Here is a 25,753-nt window from a genome sequence, read left to right on the forward strand (position 1 = left end):
AAAGGAATCCCTTCCTCTCCTCCAACAAAGCATAAATCACCCAATGTACTAATCTCAATCTCAAACCAACAGCAATTCTTTGCCAAGTACAAAATTCCAGCCTCCTGGACCTCTGGATGAGAGATCCATATATAGATGTAAGCAGAGAGGATGAGTCAACTTATGTTTTGACTTGTGGCTTCTCTCTGTCAGTTCTTGCTTCCACTTGGAGGTTGAGAGCCTCTTACTCATCACTAGTCGAATTCATTGAGGCAAGTGTCATTGAGGAAGATTCTGGAAGCTTCCAATGTCTGTACACCTTGCGGAATGACATTGCCATTTGGCATTTCTCACTCAGCGCACCCTGGTAGTGCTTTTAGGTGCATTGCAACGCACCTAGCTAGTGTACTGGGGTGCATTGCAATGCAAGCAGCTAGTAGAGCATCTGAATTGATCCTGAATTGACTGTTTCTGAGTGGTTTTTGGTGGAGAACTTCTGGGAGAAGCTGTCATTGGTTGACCTTGTTCTTTTAGGGGCAGGAACAACTCTTTTAGGGACTTTGGATCCCTTGGATTATGGACATTTCATGCTCAATGTTGTAAGGCACAAAAATGTCTATAACAAGACCGACAGGGACAAAGGGAGTATTATCAATACCCTAAACAACTGGAGATGAAACTTTTCTGATTATGAATTTCTTGGCTCAGCTTAGGCTCTCACGCCAAGCTTCATAATATGGAATGTCTGGAAAGAAAGGAACAACAAAATCTTCAAAATGAAAAGAGTCCCTCCCAATGCCTGTTTGAGCAGATCTTAAGACAGTTTAAGGAGACGGTTGGTACTATAGTGCGAACTCCCCCTAAGAATCCACCTTCAGAAGATGAAATGCAGATAATTCTTCAGTTGGGGATGTAGGGGCTTATACCTCAGGGCTTGGATAGGAAGGTAATGAAAATGGATATTGAGTAGGATTACTGGCATCCTCCCCCACAGGGTTTTTTGAAATACAACATTGATGGGGCTTCAAAAGGTAACCTGGGTATTGCTGGCTTTGGAGGGGCATTAAGCGACGAAAACAGAAGTATCCTTTTCATCTTCCATTTCCATTTAGGAAGAGACACTAACAATATGGCATAATTAATGGCTCTTGAGCAATGTTTAGAATTATCGGAGTAGGATAATCGCCAAAATGTGATTGTCGAAGCTGATTCTGAGTTAATCATTAACTCAGTCAAGAGAATCAGCTATGGCAGAGAGCCATAAAAAGTCTCAAAACACTAGAGGCTGCTCCAGGTCTTTCAACAAATTCAGCTTCACCTCCTGTGCCTTCGCACAGTAAGTTTTAACCATGTGTGAAGGACGGCCAATAAATTGGTGGATATTTTGGCCAATCAAGGGGTGCTTTGTACCAAAAGCGGGGTCGCGCTGAGTTGGCAAGAGATGCCTCAGAATAGATTAAAGGCGCATTGTCACAACCAGGTGGATGAGGACAGGATGGTGTTTCGAAACAGAGCCACGGAGGCGGGGTTTAGCTGATTTTGATTCATTATGAAATGTTGTTTTTTTCCGCAGTGAGGTTTTTTTAGGGATGCAGGCTACTATTGGCCTCCGCAACCCTGGTAAGTACAATCACAGATGTTTAAGGTGGAAGTTGCTTGGCAGACTCTGTTTCTCGAAGGGTCGGCTGGACGGATGGATTAACATCTTACATGGGTTCATGCACCGGCGTAGAGGGGATGGTGCAAGGGGTCAGAATCCTGGCTTTCTTGGCTACCTTAATACCCCCGATTTTCTTTTTGGGGACACAATACCGCTCTTGGGGTGGTATATGGTTTATCGCAGGCCCTTTAAGTTGGAAGCGGTTTTTCTGAATTGGGAGCGATTCCACTCACCAAGCAACATGTGGCCAAGGGATGGGAAAGAATACCGCCCTCATCGCGCTGTAATTATCAGCGCTTTAGACTCATGCAATATGATCCTCGGCTATCGGATCAAACAAGATGGATCTATGGTTAGGAATAAACGAGCATGTAGGTGGGTCCAGGTGGTTAAGCATCATGTTTCTAAGTACTGCGACATCTTCCTCTGTCGTTGGATCGGGCGAGGCGACGACGGTTAAGATAAAGGACATAGGTCCGAGTAAGGACTATACTCCGTGCTTGTTTCGCTTCATGGCGGGAATTGATGGTTTTTGTGCGCTCTACTTGCTTAAGGCTTATCCCCTCATTCGGACCCGAACTCCTTTTAGATTGGCCTGTATTTCCTCTTCGGGTCCGATTCTAATTTTAAAGTGTTTGCTTGTTGCCGGCTTGATTTGAGTCTCGTCTGTCGGATCTCTGAGGGAAGATCAAACGGTCTCAACATTGTCTGTTTTTGGAGGGCATTGCAATTTTGTTTGTAGGGCTCGGGGTTTTCGCCTTTAGCTCGGTGCCCTTGGCTTTAAGAGGATAGTTTTTCCTTGGCCCACAGTTCCTCGCGAACTATTGTATTTTATGTAATTTGTTTTCCAATTTAAAGAAATAGAAGGTACAACTCTTGCTTCAGCCAAAAAAAAGTTAGCGATCACAATCATGTCCTACACATGCATGTTCCTATGGTTCAAACATCTCTTTGATATTAACAACACTTTATGTACGGTTAAAGTCTAATTAGGCCATGATCTCTATTTAAAAAGCATGAAGGGTCTTTTATCGATGATGAACTATGAGAAAATTTTATTCAAAATAATATTTTTCATTAATCAATTACTTTAATAATGATATTGGATGGAATTATAAAATTTCCCCCTTAAAAGAAATTAACCACATGAATATTAATATATTATTTATTATTTTATATATATAAATGTTTCTAAATATAATCAATTTTAAATAAATAAATAAAATATGAATAGTATAAAAACTATATGTATTAACTTAAACTTAAAAACATTCGGTTAAACATTTCTACAATATATTTAAGTTAAACATTTTTTTAAGTGGAACTGTCCAATTCAATGAATAAACAAAAAAAAAAAATATCATGTCGAGATGAGAACATATTTTCAAATTTATTATCGACCAAAACAATTCATAATTTAGAAAAGTGAAATTAAAGACCAAGGCCTCTAGGCCTCTTAACAACCTCAATATAATGTTCTAGGTATTGAAAATAGAAAACAGAAGTGACATGAGCCCAAATTTTATAAATGGATAGGATTCCAACCCATCATGGAAATGAGCTTAACAAATACTCCTGTAAAGGTATTTACAAACCCCTTAATAAAAAATGTCTAGTATAATTTTTGGGTTTTCATAGAGTATTTAGTAAAGTTCTTCGATTGTCTAATAAAATTTTTGAAATTTTTAATAAAAAATTAAAAAGTGATATATATATCTATATTTATATATATAATCAAATTTATATTTAAATATAATAAAATTTAAAAATATTATAATAATAATTCAACTCTAAAATTATTATAATTATTTTTATTTATTTGTATATTAAAAAAAAATTATATTGAAATTTTTTTTAAGTATATTAATTTTCAAAATCATGATACTTATAAGATTGCATATCTAAGTTGGGTCAAAATTATAACAGCTATAAGATTACATAGGCAAGTAAGTTTTTTCAAATAGAAAATAAAAGCTTAGAATAGATTTATGTTATATTATATTTTAAAATAGATTTATGTTATATTTATATTTTAAAATGTATACTGCTTTAAATTTTTTAATTAAAAATAAAAATAAATAAATGAATAATTTAATTTTGTATTTATTAAATAAAAAGAAATTTAGATTTGTGTTTATTATGTTTTTACAAGTTGATATTTTTCTATTAAATTATGAGAAAGCTATATTATGTTTTCTATTAAATCATGAGAAAGCTACATTGTGGGAATTTTTTCTGAAAATAAAACATGGTCTCATTCCAATCGGATTTGTTGTAAAATAAGGGTTCGATTTATCCACAGCTCATCAGGCACAAAATTTACCCAAAAAATACACAAAACCAAAATTTGTCCAAATTATTGAGTTGGGTTGGAAGCATTTGCCTTTGGAGCTCTGTCATAATCATTTGGGTGGTGGAAAGCTTTGTAGATATGAGATTCCACATGAGCCATGCGGGACTCATAACTTTCCATGTAATCCTGAAGCTATCGTTGAGCCCTCCAAAGGGAAGCCTAATGATCTAGAATCCACCTTTGATTGTGAAGAATATCTGCAAGAAAAATGACCAAGCCAGCGTGATCCTCATGCTGCGTTTGGGAAAGCTAGTCAATAGAGTGTTGACGAGCCAAATTCGAGCCTCAATGGAGTTGAAGGAAGCTGACAGATCCACTCGACCAGGCGAGTCTTTACGAGGGGATACCAACTCCCATCATCCTCATGAATCCCTCTGCCCGGGTGACCTCCTCCTCGTTGCGAACGAACTTGTTGGCATAACATTATGGTGATGTTGGGGCCCTGTTTCAAATCTCCAATTGACCCTTCCTGACTTGACCAACTATGCAGTCTCTGGCCCCTCACCTCTCCACCAAACCTGCATACAAGGAAGGGCGTACCGGTTCTAGAGACAAACACCCCCCTCTCCGAGCAGGAGTTGTAGTAGGTTAAGAGTACCATCGATTCAACATCAACAAGGATAGGAGTGCAGGTCTCCTTTGCCTCCAACAAGTTGCCAGACTAAAAAACCTTAGTGATTGACTGCCAATGGCACTGCAAATGAGTGGTATGATTAAACACGATTCTAGGATGTGCACTGCTTAGATTGGCGCTCTTCAACATGACCCAAAGGAAACTTAAATAAGAGATACGAACCACTTGTCGGAACAAAGGTGCTGCAAGCACACTCCTACGGTCTACAAAAGACCCACTCCTCCCCCACTCATTAGACCTAGAACATTAGCTCGCAACCCACATATGTCTCCATTCCTCTCGATGCCTTGCTTTTCACGCACCAGGGTCCCAAATGGCGATCACACTCTGAATTCTAAATGAGCATGCAACATTGAAAGGGGTTGGAATTATGGCCAGAGCCTCCCTTTGCAGAGATAGCCTAGAACTGAAGTTGAGGAAACACCCTTCAACTTGCACAGAAGAATCTGTCTCTCCAACTTTCATCTATGGTCTCACCACCCTCACCACGCCTCCATTTCCCATGTTCCTTATACCATTGTATGCGTCAAGAGTGTTCATCAAACCTATTTACAATATGTCCTTGACATTCTTGTTACCGTGTGTATGGGAATAATACCCCTTATCCTATCATCCACTTTGACACTCACCTTAATGAAGAAATTTTGTATTTATTATTAATAAATGAAATAAAAAAAAAATATTTTTATTAATTTTTTTTATTTTTTAACAACTAAATTAAAAAAAATCAAAATCAATATTTTTATTAACTCAATAAAAATATAATTTTTTACAAAAATTTATTAAAATTATATATATATATATATTCATTCCCGAGAAAATTTTCAATTAAACAAAAAAAATCAAAATAACAAAACTTAAACAAAAAGGAAAAAAATCAGAATAACAATATGCTTTTTGTTTAAGATGGAAAATCACTGAAAAATAATCGTACGTTTATTGAGTTCTCACTAAACAAATCGAGAAGGCCAAAATGCTTTCTACACAGTTTCTACGAAATTCAAGGAAAAAAATATGTATAATACTTTCTATAAAGTTTCTACGAAATTTAAGGAAAAAAAATGTATTTCTTTGTCAAAATTTTACTGTGAAACTTATATTGAAAAAACCTAGTCCGTGCTTAAAAAAAATAGTGGAAATTAATTATAGTAAATTAATATTTTAATTAAACTTCAAAATTAAACATATGTAGGTTTTGTATTTTATCTCTGGCCAAATGATTTTATAAGAGGGTTATTTTTTTTAGGATCTGAATAAGTATTGTTGATCTAGCTTAACACAATTATATGGAGTTGTTTTTAATATGATTTTTTGGAGTTTTTAGTTGGAATTTCGCTGAAAATTTTGCGTTGAAATCTTAATTTGTGTTATTTAAACTAGTTTTTTGACTGTATATATGGATTCAACACCCTGAAAAACTCCAGGGCATTTCTATTGTCCAAAAATTACCCGCCAAACTTGTGAAATCAACAAATTTTTACCAAATTTAAAAAGAATTAAACCAAAAATATTCACCCTCAATTTTAAAAAAAAATCATACTAAAAACAACTCACTAATAAATATAGTTAATATAACCCAAAAAAAAAAAACATTATTCATAAATCTTTCTTAAAAAAAAGTCATATATCATTCCATATACTTAAAATTAAAATACTATTCAAGATATATCACGGAAGCTGCAACAGTAAAATTCTATTGAATGTAATCACAAAACGAACAAGAACATACCAACAAATTGAAATAGTGAAGTTGTTTGATGTCTTTCAACGTCACAATTGAAAATGAGTTTATTTACAAAATTACAATTATACGTTTCGAAGGGCTTTATCGTATGGCTGGCGGCTGCGTGGTAATCTTCTTCCTCACTGCGGCAAACGAGTGGGCGTAACTGGCTTTAAATGTGGGTGCTGCAATGCACACATCTATATGCCCAGAAACACACATGCTCCTTCGATTTCAAGGCCGCTGACCAACCCTGTCAAACTTTGATGGGATTATTTACATGTTTTCGAAAAAACAGGGGCTGTTTTTGCCCTTGCATTTTTAATTCATACGTGTGCTTTTCCTCTGCCGAGCACGTATGCGCACACGTATTTGACTGTTTTTGTTTTATTTTTTATTTTTTTAATTTATTAAAATTTAATATAACTTAACAAATCTTTTAACACACCATCACTGTGATTACTGATTACTGATTCATCAACTGTATATGGTAATTATATGCTTCTGAAAATCAATTTAAATTGTAAATTAAAAAAATAAAAATAAAAAGTCAAATAGATTTTTATTTATTAAGAAGTTTTTGTTAATTAATTAGCGAGTGAATAATAATTAATATATTTGAATTTAGGTTTCTGTGATTTATATCATGAAAATAATAAAACTTTCCGTATTTTCACTAATTAATATATTTGAATTTAGGTTTTTGTGATCCATATCATAAAAATAATAAAATTTTCGACATTTTGAACTATCCTGTGTGCTTTGTGTGTTTTCTGTCTTAATAATAAACCAATAAACCAAGTAGATGGTTCGAAAAGTGTCAACAAAACTATAATAATATGATTTTTATGAAAAGTTTTCTCAATTTTCAATTAATATATTGTAATATCATATAATTTTTATTCTTTTGGTAGTTTAGTAATTTTGTGTGCCTTTTAATGCCTGAAAAATATGATTTCAATGTTTTTGATCTTTTGTGCCAGATAAGGACAGAGTGCAAGATAATCTTGAATCAGTTTTTGTGATACAATTTTTTTGGGGGTTTTGGAAAGTATTTAGCAAGAGATATAATAGCCTTGTAGTTATTATACATTGGTATGGTATGAGGATTGTATTCTGATTTTTTTTTTTCAATTTTTATATATAGTTATATTTCAAATACAAAATTTGTTTTTTACTTAATGAGAAAATTTATTTAATTAAAATTTTTTGAAAATCATAATTTCTTTGTCAAATTAACTGTGAAGACAACCATCACTTGTTGCTATTTGTTAATCGAGATTAATTCATCACCATTACTTCAAGAAAATCATATCATCTAAAATTCTTTAGTTAGTAGTTCATAAAAGGCAAATTTTCACTCATTTTTTAAATATTAAACTATTAACCTAACTTATTTCTTGACAAACTCTTAACCAAACAAAAATAACTTTAAACATACTTCAACAAAATCTATATTCAACAAAATATCACACTAGGAAAAACTCTTCCCAAATAGAAATAATATTAACACATACTCAAACCTCAAACACAAAATTTATATATTTATATTTATTTTTATATATTTATATTTAAAAAATTATGTTTAATAAGAATTAAAATATTCCATAATTTTTATAAAATAGAAAATCAATACACCAATCATTATTTTATTTTATTTAATTTTGAAAAGTAAGGAGTTGTGTATAATGCGATTTTTTGGAGATTCCGGTGACGGAATCCGACAGAAGAAATTGAGGCTAAATCTTGATTTGTTGCAGTTAAAATGGTTTTTTAACTGTATATTTGGATTCAGCACCCTGGAAAACCCTGGGATGCTTTCATTGTGCAAAAACTAGCTATCAAACTTGCGATTCCAATAAATTCCTGCCGGATTTCGACCCGAAAAACCAACCGAAAAGACTTTCAAAAAGCTGCGAAAAAGAAACCCAGAATCTTGATGACGAACACAGCATCCCGAGTCAGAATCTACAATAATCCACAGGGCTGGCGGGAGTTGAGGGCAAGGATCGTCTCAAGTGAAGAATTTTTTATATATTAAGATTCCAAAGAATTCGCACCATCTTACAACAATTTCACAAGTTCGCAGCAAATCCTTTAAACCAATCATGAGATTTCATTATTATTTCTTACGCTCCCATGAAGTCGGTGAGGCCAATGAGCGGAAGGATACTCGCAGGCAACAACTGAGCGAAGAGAAGGAAGAAAACTTCCACACTCCTACACCGCCCATTTCCACGATATTTCTGTCTGCCTTCGTTGTTTGCTTGCGATTCCTTTATCTGCAAGTTATCCACACCAATTTCATCTCTCAAACCATTCGCATTCAATTCAGAAGCCCTGTTTCCTACGCAATTAAACCCTCGCCCGCACGTTTTGTCTTCGATAAATAGTTGGAGTCGGTTCTCTATTAGGTGTTGCTTTTGTGCATTGCTTGCACTCTCAGTCCACTGGTTTATTGAATTATACTCTCTCTGTGTGTGGAGAAAGGAAGGTTAGAATTGAAGTTGGAGTAGATATTGCATTACCAGTCTACTGGTTTATTGATTTATAGTTTGTGGAAACAAAGGAAGCTTAGCATAGAAGGTGGAGTATTACAGCATGACCGCAGTGGATATATTGTGTCCCACCTCCCAAGCCATGGAGCTGTTACAGAGTCAAGGAAGAGAGCACCCAGTTGAGAGTTCGAGATACCTTTGCAAGATTTGCAGCAAGGGATTCGTTTCGGGAAGAGCTCTTGGCGGTCACATGAGAGCCCACCTCCCCGCCTGCATGCCTGCAGACAAATTCATTCAAACTGAATTTCGGAAGGGCAAGACACCCAAAGTCTAGGATGACCAGTCAATGGAGGAGAAAGATGATGAAGAGGTATTGGATGGTAATGGGGAAAATCTAATTTTTGCTCTGCGAAGGAATCCCAAGCGTACTTGCCAGTTTGCATATTGGGATGATACGTTTCTGTTGAGTCAGGGGCTCGATTCCGATTCCATCGATTCTTCTCTAAATTGCGATCTTTGTGGGAAGGAATTCAGTTCCTGGAAAGGCCTGTTTGGTCACACGAACTGCTGCTGTGAAACGCATCAAGATAGTGGTGATGCCCGCCTTGAAGAATCGCATAAACATGAGCCCCAAGACGAAGAAGGAAAAAGCGTAGACAGTAATTCTGAGATTGAGATGGAGATTGATCACCCCAGTGGGAATTTAAGCAGGTTTGATAAGTGGTTGAAGGAAAAGAGATTGAAAAGACCCAGGTATGTACTCCAACGTAATCCGCATGAACAATTTGTTTCGGTAACCAATAATGAAGAAGAGGACATGGCCCTGTGTCTTGTAATGCTTGCAAATGGAGTAAACACTCCTCAAAACCCACAATGTCAAGTTGGGGTTGCAGATCCTGAATCGGGTTATCTCAAGCTTCCCAATAATGGTTCCCAGCGTCCAAAATCCATGAGCAAGAAGGTCAAATATAAGAAAATTAATGAAGATGCCTGTCTTTATGATGATGATGAGACTAAGGAGGGCAGGTACAAGTGCACCACCTGCAGCAAGGTTTTTCAATCGTATCAGGCTCTGGGAGGCCACAGCGCTAGGCACGCTAAGGTCAAGCGCTGTTTTACACAGATAGAAGATGTGCAGGAGAGCCTCGAAGAAGAGATAACTGATGATGAGCTCAATACTGGACCGGGCTCTCAGCTGCCTGGCAATTTCCACAAGCCTCATCCAAAGGAGAGCACTAAGGATTCTGGTGGCAAAGCCAGAGATGGAACGAGGACAATTGAGTCTGCTGCCACTTCAGGTAAGAAGATTCCATGGATCCATGAATGCTCAATCTGTAAAAAAGGTTTTGCTTCAGGTCAGGCTTTGGGTGGTCACAAGAGATGCCATTGGGGTACCGGAGCTACAGATACTATCACTACTGGTTGTGGCAACAAGGAGACCCCTATGCTGCAACAGCTGCCCAATAGAGTGGAACTGTTGGACCTAAACTTGCCTGCCCCTCTTGATAATGATTTTGATGCTGGAGACCTCTATACTCTGGATTGTAATGTAGTGGATTCTCATGGAACTTCCCATGCCCAAACCCACAACCCTCGTTCCTTGCTATCTTCGTTGATGAGCAACCACCCGAGACAAGGACTGTTTCTGTACAATAATGATGCTGATTTAAGTAAAGATGATGAAGCAGATGTAAGGTAGGAAAGGATATTAGATTTGGTAGAGGGAGCCATTCAGAATTCTCAGTGAGGGCACAATCATGGTTGCAATTGTAAGGCACACAATTCTTTCTCTGCAATTGACTCATTTGCGCATACCTACGCATTGAAATTTCTTTTTGTATAATACCAATATTACAACAACGATATCATGAAACTTCGAAAATATCTAACAATATATTTATAACCTTCGGATTCAAATGAGTGACCGCACTATGCAAGATAACTCAGACCATCTCAACTATGTCTTTGGTTTGTGCCAAACATTGTGAACATGATTTCACCAATTCCTAACGTCAGTGAGAAAATTTCATTGTTAATTTGCAGTTATTTTACGTTTTTGGATCAGTTAATTTCGTAGTTATTTTATGTTTTTGGACGAGTTAATTTTGTTAAATTTATTATATATTCTTATGTTTTTGGATTGGTTTGAATTTCATTATTAATGTGTAGTTATTTTATGTTTTTGGATCCGTTAATTCAGTATTTATTTTATGTTTTTGGACTAGTTTATTTTGTAGTTACTTTATGTTCTTTGATGAGGTAAGTTTGTTTTTACCGGAAAAAAAAAAAAAGTTAAGTTTGGATTTAAGACATTTGTGTTATATATTTTTAGACTTAGTTACGTGAGAATCTACAGTGAAAACTATTTTCTGTCAATGTTTCAAATTCCAACTGGATTCTCAGGTGACTAAGTCTAAAAAAGTTAAGTTTGTTAAATTTCGTATCTATTTTTATGTTTTTCGATTAGTTAATTTTATAGTTATTTTATGTTTTTAGATGAGTTAATTTTCTTAAATTTATTATATATTTTAAAGAATTAAATTTACCAGCATATAGCTTTTTAAAAAAAATAATATTTAAATGAAGATTTAAATTTTTCCTTTAATGAAGGTGTAGCATGTATGCATGTATATATATATGTTTTTTGTTTTTTTACTGTTTTATGTGCATCTTCCCCTACCATTTATTTATAATTGTTATGGAAATATTTTATTTAATGTGAAAGCATTTTATTTATAATAGATATTGAAATTATTTTATTATTAATATTTTTTTTAATATTATATATTTTACACAAAGTTTTGTATTAGCGCATATATATAACCTTCATTGTTTACATAACACTTTAGATTATTTCATATTACGAAGATAGTCAATTAAGCTACATCCCATGGGTAAAAATGAAGATATATATATATAAAATCTTCGTGATATGAAGTGTTATGTAAACAATGAGATTTGAGGTTACATTTTATTAAACAGCTTGGAAGATTTCATTACATGAAATACTATGCGCAATGTACCATGGTCACCAAAACCATGTGTCTAAAAACAACATATTATAGACATAACTCATCACTCTAGAATGTGCTAGGGATACATCTCTCAAACTGGGTCTTATACCCACATGCCCATTATATGTAATTCAAAGAGTTGTAGATTTTTGCTTGTAGATTCAACAACTTATGTTATATGTTAAAACACAAGACAAGAATCTACTATGCATTTCAGTGGAAACTAAAATTGATTGATGAAAACAAGAAGCAGAAAAAGAAGAATATCAATCACACATAACACAATATTTTTCTAGGGAAAAAAAACTGCTCAAATCCCCGACTATCTATATTTCATTAACCAGAAGATTTGAGAAGAAAATGCAATGCTTCCTCAACCCGAACAATTCCTACACTAGTACAATTTATCTCTTTGCTTCACAAACTAGCTAAAGCCAACACTTAGCCAGTTCTGTCGCCTACCAAGCTCCTACTTCCTTGCACAATCCCTAAGGGAAATTAGCCCATATTTAATTGGGAAAATCTCTCACCACACCTGTGCAAATGTACATCTTCTACTGATTACATGCACCATTTGTACAACTTGGAAAATTATACAACTAATAATACATTGTCCCTGAACTCTAATCTCAATTGGGTCTTTCTCGAAACTAACATGCATGAGTTATTTTTGAGTGGATTATCAGTTATCTAACTGATCACTGCATGTGAATTAAATATACTTTAATTCACTAGAGCTATCACAGTTCCTCCGACATTTAGAACTAGTTAAATTGATTTTAACTCAAATAATTAAGTTCAATAATTACAACTCAAAATAAACTGCAACTGGACACGCTAAAACTTAGGTATAACTCTACATACCTCTAGTTTGACCCTCAACTTGAATTGAATGAGCTAACTAAGTCTTTCTGACTTAGTTAACTCGTACAAGATGTCATGTGATGTGGAATTACAATTTACTTCTAATTTAATTAAGGGAAAATTAAATTAGAAGCCTCTTCTTGTTGTCATTTTCAATATTTCTTGTTGCAAATTTCAACACTCCTCTCAACAAGAAAGGAACTCAACTCTATCCTGATCCAGTACCTTTGGAATGTTTTGCATGTAACACTTTTCTCTAATGTTGTTGCCATTGCAACTTCTGAAACTGATAAAGCATCCAAACTAAATCAATATGATGCATCTATCACCAAAGTTTATGACTATTACTAGCTACTGCACAGTCTACTGAATACTTTGTGTTGTTGCTGACTATGCACTGTGCTATCTGCATTGTTGCCAACTCTACTCTGTGCTTCCCAGTATCTTACTGCTACTAGTCTCTGCCTCTGTCACTGACATCTAACTGCATCAACCGCCATTGATCCATCCTGCTATTATGTACTGTGGGCTACCATAGTAAGGTAATGATCCATGAGACAAAACATCTCAATGGACCCTACCAATATTTTTGTACTCTTGGGACTATTACTTCACATCGCCCAACCTCTCAGCTAGAGGTATGGTTGCATGTGCTCCCTCTTCCCACTTGGCTCAAAATTCCCCCCTACTTGAGGTCTCTACTTGAGTGGATGTCTCCACTCAGTCTCTTCTCTACTTCTCCAATTGTGGTTGCTCCACAACTTGTTGAGGTTGCATGTTGAGAGGTAACTCACGCTCCCTCCCAACCACCAAGTCTCTAACCTTTTCTTACTCCTCAAGGCTTTGCATGCATCTTGTACATCAAGTGCATATAGGTTATTGACTCTCACACTGATCTGTTTCACTTGTCATGTAGCAATGTGTCTAAGGAAAACCTTTCCTTTGCTAAAAATCACATCGTAGCCACGATCTTTCAATATTGCGATGGAAACAAGATTCTTCTTTAGTCATGGAACATACATCACATCTGTGATTCTGAGAGGGGAACCAAAATCCCTCTGAAAGGTAACTGCATCAAAGGCGGTTGCACTATACCTCCCATCATCTCCAAACTCTATGTTCTACTTGAGGTCTTTCTCCTCAAATTCACTGAAGAGATCTCTATTATCTGTCATATGGAACGAGGCACCATTGTCGAGATACCACATGCTTCCCATTATAGTGTTGGCCATGCATGCAATGAGAGTGAAATCAAGTTCGAATTGTGAAGCTAGAGCTTCACCTGTTGCTGCTATTGTAGGCTCCTTCTTGCTTGCTTTCTTCTGTGGGAAATTCGTGGCGTAGTGCCTGTACTCGTGATGGTGAAAACACTTGATGTTCGACAATTCCTTTTTCTTGTCCCCCTCCTTGCCTTGGGACTTGTTTCCCTTCGCTTTATTTTCTTTGCTGACTAATGAAAAGTCCTCTTCCACTTCTTTGGAATATGTCCCATCTCTAGTGTTCTGCCGAAACTCTTCTTGTACCAAGTCGGACCACAACCACTCCCACTCTGGTAGCTTCTCCCTGCCATTAACTAAGTCCTGCTAATTGTACCAGCTTGTGGGAAGTCCTAGAAGTGCTAGGCTTACCAGATTGTCTTCAACAACAGTAATCCCGACACTTCCAATCTCATCCCAAAAATGGGTGAACTTTGTTAAGTATTTTGGAATAGAGTCGCCCTTCTCCATCTTGATCTTTCTGAGTTTTTCCTTTAGTGCCAACTTCCTATGGTCACTGTTATTTTGAAACAGGTCCATCAATTCCTTCTACATTGTAAATGGAGTGTCCTTACCATGGAGATTCAAGTCAATGTGATCTCGAACTCCTTCTAGGATAATCCTTCTCGCTTTTACCACACACTTTCTCCATTCAGCTAGATCTTTAACATCAAATGTTGTAGGATTTGGAATATCATGATCTATGAATTCCTTGAGGCCATTGTCTTCCAACACTTCCTCCATCCTGTCCTTCCAAGATATGTAATTCAAGCTGCCCTCCATGGCATACTCAAGTCTCAAACCATCAAATGACATATTACTGACTTTGAAGTATGAACTTGCATATTCGATTTCACCTGCACAACAAACTCGAATTCTCCTCTTCTATACTGTCTTCACCTCCAATACCATGTAGATTTTTACTTGTAGATTCAACAGCTTATGTGATATGCTAAAACATAAGACAACAATCTACTCTACTCTTCAGCTGAAACCAAAATTGATTGATGAAAACAATAAGCAGAAAAGGAAGAATATCAATCACACATAACACAATATTTTCCTGCGGAAAGTAACTGCTCAAAACCTCGACTGCCTATATTGCATAAACCAGAAGATATGAAAATAAAATACAATGCTTGTTCAAATTGAATAATTCCTACACAAGTACAATCTCTCTCTATACTTCACAAACCATCTCAAGCCAACACTTAGCCAATTCTTCTGCCTGCTAAGCCCCTACTTCCTTGCGCAATCCCTAAGGGAATTAGTCCATATTTAATTGGGAAAATCCCTGACCACAACTGTGCAATCCATCATAGGCCTTCTACTGATTGCATGCACCATCTGTACTACTCAAAAATTATACAACTGATAGTACATTGTCCCTGAACTCTAATCTCAATTGGGTCTTTCTCAAAACTAACATGCATTAGTTATTTTTGAGTGAATTATCAGTTATCTGATTGATCACTGCATGTGAATTAAATCTAATTTAATTCAATGGACCTCTCACCGGTTCCTCTGACAATTAGAACTAGTTAAACTGATTTTAACTCAAATAATTAAGTTAAATCATTACAACTCAAAATAAACTGCATCTGGACGCCCTAAAACTTAGGGAGAACTCTACATGCCTCTAGTTTGACCTTCAACTTGAATTGATTGAGCTAACTAAGTTTTATTGACTTAGTTAACTCGTACAAGATGTCATGTGATTTGGAATTACAATTTACTTCTAATTTAATTAAGGGAAAATTAAATTAGAAACCTCTTCTTGTTGCCATTTTCAATATTTCTTTTTGCAAATTTCAATAATAATTTCCTCACCAAAGTATTTGCATTGCAGTTGTTTAACTAGATGACAATTTTTGTTGAACGGTAATTTTGTCACATAAACATATGTTATTTATCCCGCAAAATATTGATTTATAAGTGTTCCAATCCATATTTTAAAGGTAGAAATAGATTCAACACCCTCAAAAACTTGTGGCACCTAAAATTATATGGTTTGATAACTGTAACCTGAATTTCGAAAGTTTCAACCAGATTTTTCCAAAAACATGTCAAAAAAATTGAACTTGAAGCAAAAGAAAATTCTATGAGAAAAAGAAGTGCATATCTCACGAAGAAAAATGATGCAGAGAAATAAATCCTATGAAAAAATAATAGTAGCTCTCAGTGAGAAAAGTGATGCAAAGAAAATCATATGAAAAAAAGAGTAGCTCTCCCTAATAAAAATGATGCAAAAAATATTGACATAGAGACACATGAAGAAATTCAAATTCAACATGATATATTTGATACATTTCAAGATATGAATATTGCACATCAAAAATTTCGTGATAGAATTGATTGATTAGTTGATGTTCAAATGTATCATGTGTGTAAGAAGTCATATGTTGGAATTCAAGTGTTCAATACAAATACATGTGTAATGTGCATGAGATGTAGAAGAGAGGGAAGTCAAACAAATTTCATCTAAGAACCATATGGATCCAGGAAAGAAACCTCTAGTCCTTCTAGTGCTATCACGAGTTGAAGAGATGTTAATAGTGTGCGCATGTATAATTTTTGCAAGTTATGCACTCAATAGGTGGACAATACAAATATAGAGGGAACACCATTAGTTTTCCCCAAGAGGTTAAAGATGGTTCCCTAAGGTTACCTCGACATATTCAAGACTTAGATTTGATTATTGTTTTGAGAAAAAAGGTCAACAAGGATCGAGTTCTGATTTTACTATTAGAAAACAAAGAAAATTGGATGCATTACTATAGAAGATTTATAATGATCCATATTATCGTGATGTTCAAGTTTATTATAATGCACTTGACGGGTTACTTGGAATTACAATAGATATGTTATATGTATAAATTATGTTGTATATTTGCAATTTCTCATAAAATTTTAATCAAAATCATAAGACACAAACCTACTCTATTACTCTGCGGAAGTTAATTCATAATCTAGAACAAAAATTTTAGACATGCAATAAGAAATAACACACATGTACGCAGTAATTTTTCCTGGGGAAAGTAATCTGTTAAAAACCCCAATGCTTTCTTGCATTAATCTTATGAATAGAGATGCATTACAATTGGATTTGTTCAACTGAGCACAACATGCAAGTGAATACTCTCTGCTCACTGAGAATCTCTGACCCAAACTTAGTCAATTTCTACCTCTTCTTGAGCCCCTATTTCCTTGCGCAATTCCTGAGGAAATAGGACCCTATTATTTAGGAATTTCCTCCAAAATGCTTGCACAATTTCTAGGAATGATCACCTGACCAATACAATAAACTATACACTCAATCTAGTATATAACTAATTGTACACTGCCTTGGAATCTCCACCATAGATGGGGAACTCGAATTCTCTACATGCATGAGCTAATTTAGTTGCATGCATCAATTAACCGGATGAACTCTAACTTATATTGTTTTCCCACTACTCAGCTGACCATTCACTAGTTCTATTAAATGTTGGAACTAGTTTAACTGAGTACAACTAAAACTAACTGAATTGGATTGCTATAAATTAGCAAGCACACATGCTTAACTAAACTCTAACTCATCCAACTCGAATTTACTGAGTAAACTAGGTGACACAAGCCATGTCACACAATTTAACTGCATCCAAGTTGTCTGCTAATGTCGAAATTTGAATTTTTTCAATTTAATCAAGGCAAAATCAAATTGATAATTTATTGCTGCAATTTTCAACACCCCCTCTTTGCAAGAAAGGGATTATCAACCACCCTTATCCTGCACCTGTGGAATGTACTGCATGCAATACCTCTCACTACTTTTATTTTTGTTGCAACATCTGCAACTGAGAAGTATCTAAAAAAAACCAAAACAATAAAAACATTGAATCAATTGTGTCTGCAACTGTCTACTGGGAAAATTGTGTTGCTATCAACTCTACTACTGAGCCTCCTGCTATGTTGTCAAAACTCCTTTGTGCTCCTCAATATCTGACTGACACTTTTCGTCCTGCTACTCAATACTGTGGGCCCCTGTAGCAAGGTAATGATCAATGAGGAGAACAAATCAATGGATCCTACCCAAATTTATGCAATTCTAGGACTAGGGCTTCACATCGCCCCACCTCGCGCCTACAGGTATGGCTGCATGTTCTCCCTCTGCCCACTTAGCTCGAACTGTCCTCTCACTGGAGGTCTCTTCTTGAGTGGATGTATCCACTCTGCCTCCTCTCTGCCTCTTGATTTGCGGCTACTCCACAACTTCTTGAAGCTCCTTCTGAGGCTCCATTTTTAGAAGTCTATCATGCTCCCTCTCAACCACCATATCTCTAATCTTTGCCTTTCTCCTCAAGGTTGTGCATGAATCTTCTTCTAATGTGTAGGGTATCTCGATCCTGACACAAAATTGCTTAATTTGACATGAAATAAGATTCTTGAGGTAGGCCTTCCCTTATATGAAGACTACCTCATACCCTTTGTCTTAAATCCTCAATTTGTTCATTAGATCAAGTTTCATGGCTTCATTTCTATTTCTGAATAGCTCATTGAGGGCCTTCCACATAGCAAAGGGAGTCGCTTTACCATTTAATTTTGATACTATGTTGTCTCTTACACCCTCTAAGATGATCCCCCGAGCTCTAGGTACATCTTTCTTCCACTGAGCAAGGTTCTCGAATTAGACTCCCATGGTTTTGCAACATCTCTCTTGATGTATTCTAGCAATCCATTATCATCTAATACCTCCTCCATGCAATGAAATTAGAGCTACCTTCCAAGGCATACTCTAGATTAAACCCGTTGAAGGTCATATTCTCAGCTCTGAAGAGATCCTGCTACACTGAACTGAAAATTCGAACCTCCTAAGACACAACTTCAAAATTCCTGCTCTAATGTGAATTTGCTCTGATACCTTATAGAAATTATGGTATAGATTTGCAATTGCTCGTGAAATTTTAATCAAAGTCACAAGACACAAACCTACTCTATTCCTTTGCGAAATTTAATTCACAGTTTATAAAAAAAAATTTAGACATGCAATAAGAAATAACACACATGCACACAATATTTTTCCTAGGGAAAGAAATCTGCTAAAAAACCCAATGTTTGCTTGCATTAATATGATGAATAGAGATGTATTACAATTTCTTTTTCTCAATTGAGAATAAACCACAAGTGAATAACCTATCTCTCTCTTCATTGAGAATATCTGCCCAAACTTAGTCAATTTATGCCTCTCCTGGAGCCCCTATTTCCTTGCACAATTACTGAGGAAATAGGCCCTTATTATTTAGGAATTTGCTCCAAAATGCTTCTACATTGCCTAGGATTGATCACCTGACCAATACAATAAAATATACACTTAATTTAGTATATTTAATTGTACATTGCCTTGGAATCTCCACCATAGTTGGGGAACTTGAATTCTCTGCAGCATGATAAAATTTAGTTGCATGCATAAGTTAACTGGATGAACTCTGAGTTAAACAGTTGTCCCACTACTCAAATGACCATGCACTAGTCTTGTTAATTGTTGGAACTAGTTTAACTGAGTATAACTGAAACTAACTGAACTAGATTACTATAAGTTAGAAATCAAACACGATTAACTGCACTCAAACTCCTATAACTTGAATTTACTGAGTAAACTAGGTGACACAAGCCGTGTCACACAAGTTAACTGCATCCAAGTTGTCTATTGATGTGGAAATTCAAATTTTCTCAACTTAATCAAGGCAAAATCAAATTGAGAATTTCTTGCTGCATTTTTCAACACTCCCTCTCAACAAGAAAGGGATTAAGTATTGGGGGTTTTCACAGTGCATTATATTAGATATCATTTTTTGGGATTCAACTGCATTAAGTAAGTCATTCATCTATGACCATTTCCATGAGAGGTAGTTGTAACTAACTAATTTCCCATGATTATTGAATAGTCCACTTAGCACTCATTGCATCGGGTGATGCTCATAGGGGTGAAGAAGTGGGATTGAAACTAGTGAAATAAAACACATAGCATCAATCATCACTTCTAGGGCTTGCAACCAGCAACCAGGACTTCCCGGGAGGCCACCCATCCCAGATCGCCTCTCGCTCAAGCACACTTAATTATTTAATGTATTTGTCCTATAGTTTTAGGATAAAATGATAATTCTTGTATATAGGAGAAGATTTGAGAGTATTTTGGAAGGTTTGCGAGATTTAAGGGATAGTTGGCTCTTATCTAGGGATAAGGGATTAGATGAGAGATGTTATGGATTATGAGAGATATTTTAGGGTTAGTTTATAGATCTAGAACCTACTTGGGTTGTAATACATTTGTATAAATCTAGGTGAGCCCATGAGGCATGTAAGTATGTAGAAGTGTTTGAGTATGTATGAGGAGTGAGAGGCCAAGCATGATGAACAGGTGCTCAAAATTATGCTCAAAAATCAAAGTGTCAGAATTTTGTTAAACTTGGCTTAAGATTGAAGAGCTAGTTATTCTGAATCTAAAGCTATGAATGACACTCAAATGCGATCTCGTATGCAGAAGTTAGAGCAAGTCAAAGTTCAAGTTTGACTTGTCTACATGGCAGGATTGAATGATGTGGCAAGGTCTTCAATGAATGAGGAGACGCAAAGTGGCAGGCTTCCATTTGGCCCCCTCATATCGTAAAGCATAGTTCCCTTCACTCAAACACTTCTACATACTTACATGCCTCATGGGCTCACCTAGATTTATACAAATGGATTAGGACCCAAGTAGGTTCTAGATCCATAAACTAACTCCCAAAATATCTCTCATAATCCATAACATCTCTCATCTAATCCCTTATCCCTAGATAAGAGCCAATTATCCCTTAAATCTCTCAAACCTTCCAAAATACTCTCGAATCTTCTCCTATATACAAGAATTATCATTTTCTCCTAAAACTATAGGAAAAATACATTAAATAGTTAAGCGCGCTTGAGCCAAAGGAAATCTTGGATGCGTGACCTCCCGAGAAGTCTAGGTTACCGGTTGCAAGCCTCGGAAGTGATGATTGATGCTATGTGATTTATTTCACTAGTTTCAATCCCACTTCTTCACCCTTTTGAGCATCACACGATGCAATGAGTGCTAAGTGGACTATTCAAAAATCATGAGAAATTAGTCAATTACAACTACCTCTCATGGAAATGGTTATAGATGAATGACTTACTTAGCGCAATTGAATCCCAAAAAATGATATCTAATATAATGGAATACGAAAACACCCAATACTTAATTCAAAAGAGTGAAGGGAACTCTAATTGAATGGTTCATGAGGCACAATACTTGCTAAGGTTTTGCAAATGGGGTAGCAAGCTAAGTGGACTTGATTGTGGGGAAAACTCCATAGTTAAGCGCGCTTGAGCCAGAGGTGATCTGGGATGGGTGACCTCCCGGGAAGCCTGGTTACTGGGTGCAATCCCTGGAAGTGATGATTGATGCTATGTGATTTATTTCACTAGTTTCAATCCCACTTCTTCACCCCTGTGAGCATCACCCGATGTAATGCGTGCTAAGTGGACTATTCAAAAATCATGAGAAATTAGTAAGTGATGACTACCTCTCATGGAAATGGTCATAGATGAATGACTTACTTAACGCAGTTGCATCCCAAAAAATGATATCTAATATAATGCACTGCGAAAAGCCCTGATACTTAATTCAAAAGAGTAAAGGGAACTCTAATTGAATGGTTCATGAGGCACAATACTTGCTAAGGTTTTGCAAATGGGGTATCAAGCTAAGTGGGCTTGATTGTGGGGAAAACTCCATAATTAAGCACACTTGAGCCAGAGGTGATCTGGGAGGGGTGACCTCTTAGGAAGTCTTGGTTATCAAGTACAAGCCCCGGATGTGATGATTGATGCCATGTGATTTATTTCACTAGTTTCAATCCCACTTCTTCACCCCTATGCCCATCACCCAATGCAATGAGTGCTAAGTGGATTATTCAAAAATCATGATAAATTAGTCAGTTACGACTACCTCTCATGGAAATGGTCATAGATGAATGTCTTACTTAACGTAGTTGAATCCCAAAAAAATGATATCTACTATAATGCACTGCGAAAACCCCCAATACTTAATTCAAAAGAGTGAAGGGAACTCTAATTAAATGGTTCATGAGGCACAATACTTGCTAAGGTTTTGCAAATGGGGTAGCAAGCTAAGTGGGTTTGATTGTGGAGAAAACTCCACATTTAAGCGTGCTTGAGCCAGAGGAGATCTAGGATGGGTGACCTCCCAAGAAGTCCTGGTTACCAGGTGCAAGCCTCGGAAGTGATGATTGACGCTATGTGATTTATTTCACTAGTTTCAATCCCACTTCTTCACCCCTGTGAGCATCACCCAATGCAATGAGTGCTAAGTGGACTATTCAAAAATCAAGAGAAATTAGTTAGTTACGACTACCTCTCATGGAAATGGTCATAGATGAATGACTTACTAAACGCAGTTGAATCCAAAAAAATGAAGAAAGGGATTATCAAGCACCCTTAGCCTACACCTGTGGAATGTACTACATGCAACACCTCTCACTGTTGTTGTTGTTGTTGCAACATCTGCAACTGAAAAGTACGATAAAAAAAATAAAACAAAAAAAACCATTTAATTAAATGTGTCTGCAACTGCCTCCTCAGAAAATTGTGTTGTTTTCGACTCTACTATTGAGAAACTGCTCTGTTGTCAACACTCCTCTATACTCTTGAATATCTGACTGATACTGATCCTCTTGCTATTGAATATTGTGGGCCCCTGTAGCAAGGTAATGATCCACGAGGATAACAACTTAATGGATCCTGCCTAAATTTCTGCAATTCTGGGACTAGGGATTCACATCGTCCCACCTCACACCTAGAGGTATGGCTGCATGTGCTCCCTCTGCCCACTTAGCTTGAAATATCCTCTTACTCGAGGTCTTTGCTTGAGTGGATGTCTCCACTCCGCCTCTCCATTTGTGGCTACTCCACAACTTCCTGAAGCTCCTTCTGAGGTAACTAGAGATGGGTCCTCACAAGAGATGCCACAAGAGGTAAATGAAGACATAAAATTTCTTTTAATGCAGGTGTAAAATGTATATATATGTTTTTAATATATGATTTTTTTGTGTTTTATTGTCTTATGTGCATCTTCACACACCATATAGCTATAATTGTTAGAGAAATATTTACATCATTTCTTTATAATTGTTATGAAAATATTTTATTTAAAGGTAGACATTTTTTTGTTATTATTAATTCTTTTTTTTTAATTGCTACATGTTAACACTATGTTAAGTATTGAACACTCAATTTCATTAAAGATTGGGATATTTTATTTATACTGCATACTGAATTTTTTTAATTATTAATATTTTTTAAAGTATTATATGTAAATTTTCAATCACTTTATATATAAAACATTGTAATATTTTATTTAATCTGAAAGTATTTTATTTATAATAGATATTGAAATTATTTTATTATTAATATATTTTTTAAATATCATATATTTCCCACAAAGTTTCGGATTAGCTATATATATATATATATATATATATATATATATATATATATATATATATAATTGTCTACATTTTTTCCCATGGGATGTAACTCAATTGGTCATCATCGTAATATGAAGTATTATGTAAACAATGAGATTCAAGGTTACATTTTATTAAACAACTTTGAATAATTCATTACAAGAAATACTATATGCAATGTACCATGTTCACCAAAACCATGTGCCTGAAAACCACATATCGTAGACCTAACCCATCACTCTAGACCTTATGATGCAGGTGCATCTAACCTAGGTCAAATGTTTACTAAGGAAGTTAGTTTACAAAGTTAGGATTTAATTATTTAATGTATTTTTCCTATAGTTTTAGGAGAAAATGATAATTCTTGTATATAGGAGAAGATTCAAGAGTAATTTGGAAGGTTTGAGAGATTTAAGGGATAGTTAGCTCTTATCTAGGAATAAGGGATTAGATGAGAGATGTTATGGATTATGAGAGATATTTTGGGAGTTAGTTTATTGATCTAGAACCTACTTGGGTCCTAATCCATTTGTATAAATCTAGGTGAGCCCATGAGGCATGTAAGTATGTATAAGTGTTTGAGTGAGTATGAGGAGTGAGAGGCCAAGCATGATGATCAAGTGCTCAAAATTATGCTCAAAAATCAAAGTGTCAGAATTTTGTTTGTAGGTTTTAACCCCGTATAGAAATTACCTGCATACGAATTCTAAAACATAGAAAATAAACAATGCGAGTGCGTAACACATATACACAGAGATTTTCCCCTGGATCCCAAAACCAAGACTACCAGCTTGATTTTTCATTATTTTCCTTTCAATTTTATAATACATATTTATACATGCCGAAGCATCCAATACCATGGAACGAAAACCATCGCGTCCAAAACCATGGACCGAAAACCATCGCGTCCAAAACCATGGACCGAAAACCATCGCATCCAAAAACATGTGCGAAAATCATGCACAAAACCATAGGTGGGTCCACCCAACCTAAAATATTTTCCAAAACCAAAATTTTCCGGGGCACTGCCCCGAACCCCATAGAGTGTGGTTACCTGCACCCCACAAACCCCCTGTGACTCCCCCCACTACGCAATCGGCGCAACGAAGGGGGTCTCCCCCCCTCTAACCCCTGGTTAACTACATCGGCTAGTCGTGGAAAGAATATAACACAACCCAACATTCTCCCACTTGTTTTTTTTTTTCCATAGGAGGCCACAAGAGAGCTTAGTTATTTATCTAGCCCTGTAATTCCCATTATTTCTCTACACCAAGAGAACTTCTTAGAGCTCATAGATTTTGTCAATGCATCTGTAGTATTCTTCAAAGTGTCCACCTTTACCAACAACACCTTTTTGTCTTCTATCATATCCCTCACAAAGTGATACTGAACATCAATGTGCTTTGTCTTTGAATGATATGCAGGGTTCTTTGCCAAGAATATTTCACTTTGGCTATCACAGTCTATCCTTATAGCTCCCTGTACTAACCCCATACTTGAACACAATCTCTGCAACCAAATTGCTTCCTTTCTTGCATGAGCGGCTACCATGTATTCTGCCTCTGTAGTTGATAGTGCCACTACAGATTATTTCTTACTCATCCAACTGACTGCACCTCCAAATAGGTTAAACACATACCCACTTGTAGATCTTCTCTAATCCAGATCTCCAGCCCAGTCTGCATCAACAAAGCCATGAATATCCAACACTCTATCCAATCCTGGTCTTCCTTGGTAGCACAAACCATAATCACTAGTGCCACGCAAATACCTGAAAACCAGCTTCACTGCTGCCTAGTGCTCCTTCCCTGGTTTTGACATAAACCTGCTCAATACTCCCACTGCATGTGCAATGTTTGGTCTAGTACAGACTATCGCATACATCAGGCTACCAACGGCACTTGCACATGGAACATGGGACATGTCCTCTTCCTCTTATTGTGTCTTAGGACACTGTTCAGTAGAAAACTTTACACCTACAGGAATAGGAACCTTCACTGGTTTACTATCCTGCATATTAAACCTCTGCAATATTGTCTCAACATACTTCCTCTGGTTTAACCAGAGCTTCCTCCTTGCTCGATCTCTTTTAATTTCCATGCCCAAAATATAGTTTGTTGCACCAAGATCTTTCATGTCGAATTTGGAGGACAATTGGGTCTTCAAATCTTGGATAATTTCCTTTTCATTTCCAACCAGAAACATATCATACACATACAAGACCAAATAAATAACACGGTCACCAATT

At 36.0% G+C, this 25,753-nt stretch overlaps 1 protein-coding gene across 1 annotated transcript; it reads left to right on the top strand.

Annotated features, from left to right (window-relative positions):
• Nucleotides 1-8,787: 8,787 nt before the first annotated feature.
• LOC149231721 (uncharacterized) lies at nt 8,788-10,615 on the top strand. The gene has a single exon (XM_089376354.1). It carries the CDS (start codon nt 9,194-9,196, stop codon nt 10,544-10,546), a length of 1,353 nt encoding a protein of 450 aa, XP_089232480.1. The 5' UTR covers nt 8,788-9,193; the 3' UTR covers nt 10,547-10,615.
• The last annotated feature ends 15,138 nt before the right edge of the window (nt 10,616-25,753 follow it).

Source organism: Pinus tabuliformis, chromosome J, assembly GCF_031772625.1.
Source record: "Pinus tabuliformis cultivar Carrire ecotype Pingquan chromosome J, CPIR1, whole genome shotgun sequence".
Classification (NCBI taxonomy): Eukaryota; Viridiplantae; Streptophyta; class Pinopsida; order Pinales; family Pinaceae; genus Pinus; species Pinus tabuliformis.

Bases quoted from the DNA above. Each gene is read 5' to 3' on its own strand.
- LOC149231721 (XM_089376354.1), top strand. From the start codon at position 9,194: ATGGAGGAGAAAGATGATGAAGAGGTATTGGATGGTAATGGGGAAAAT.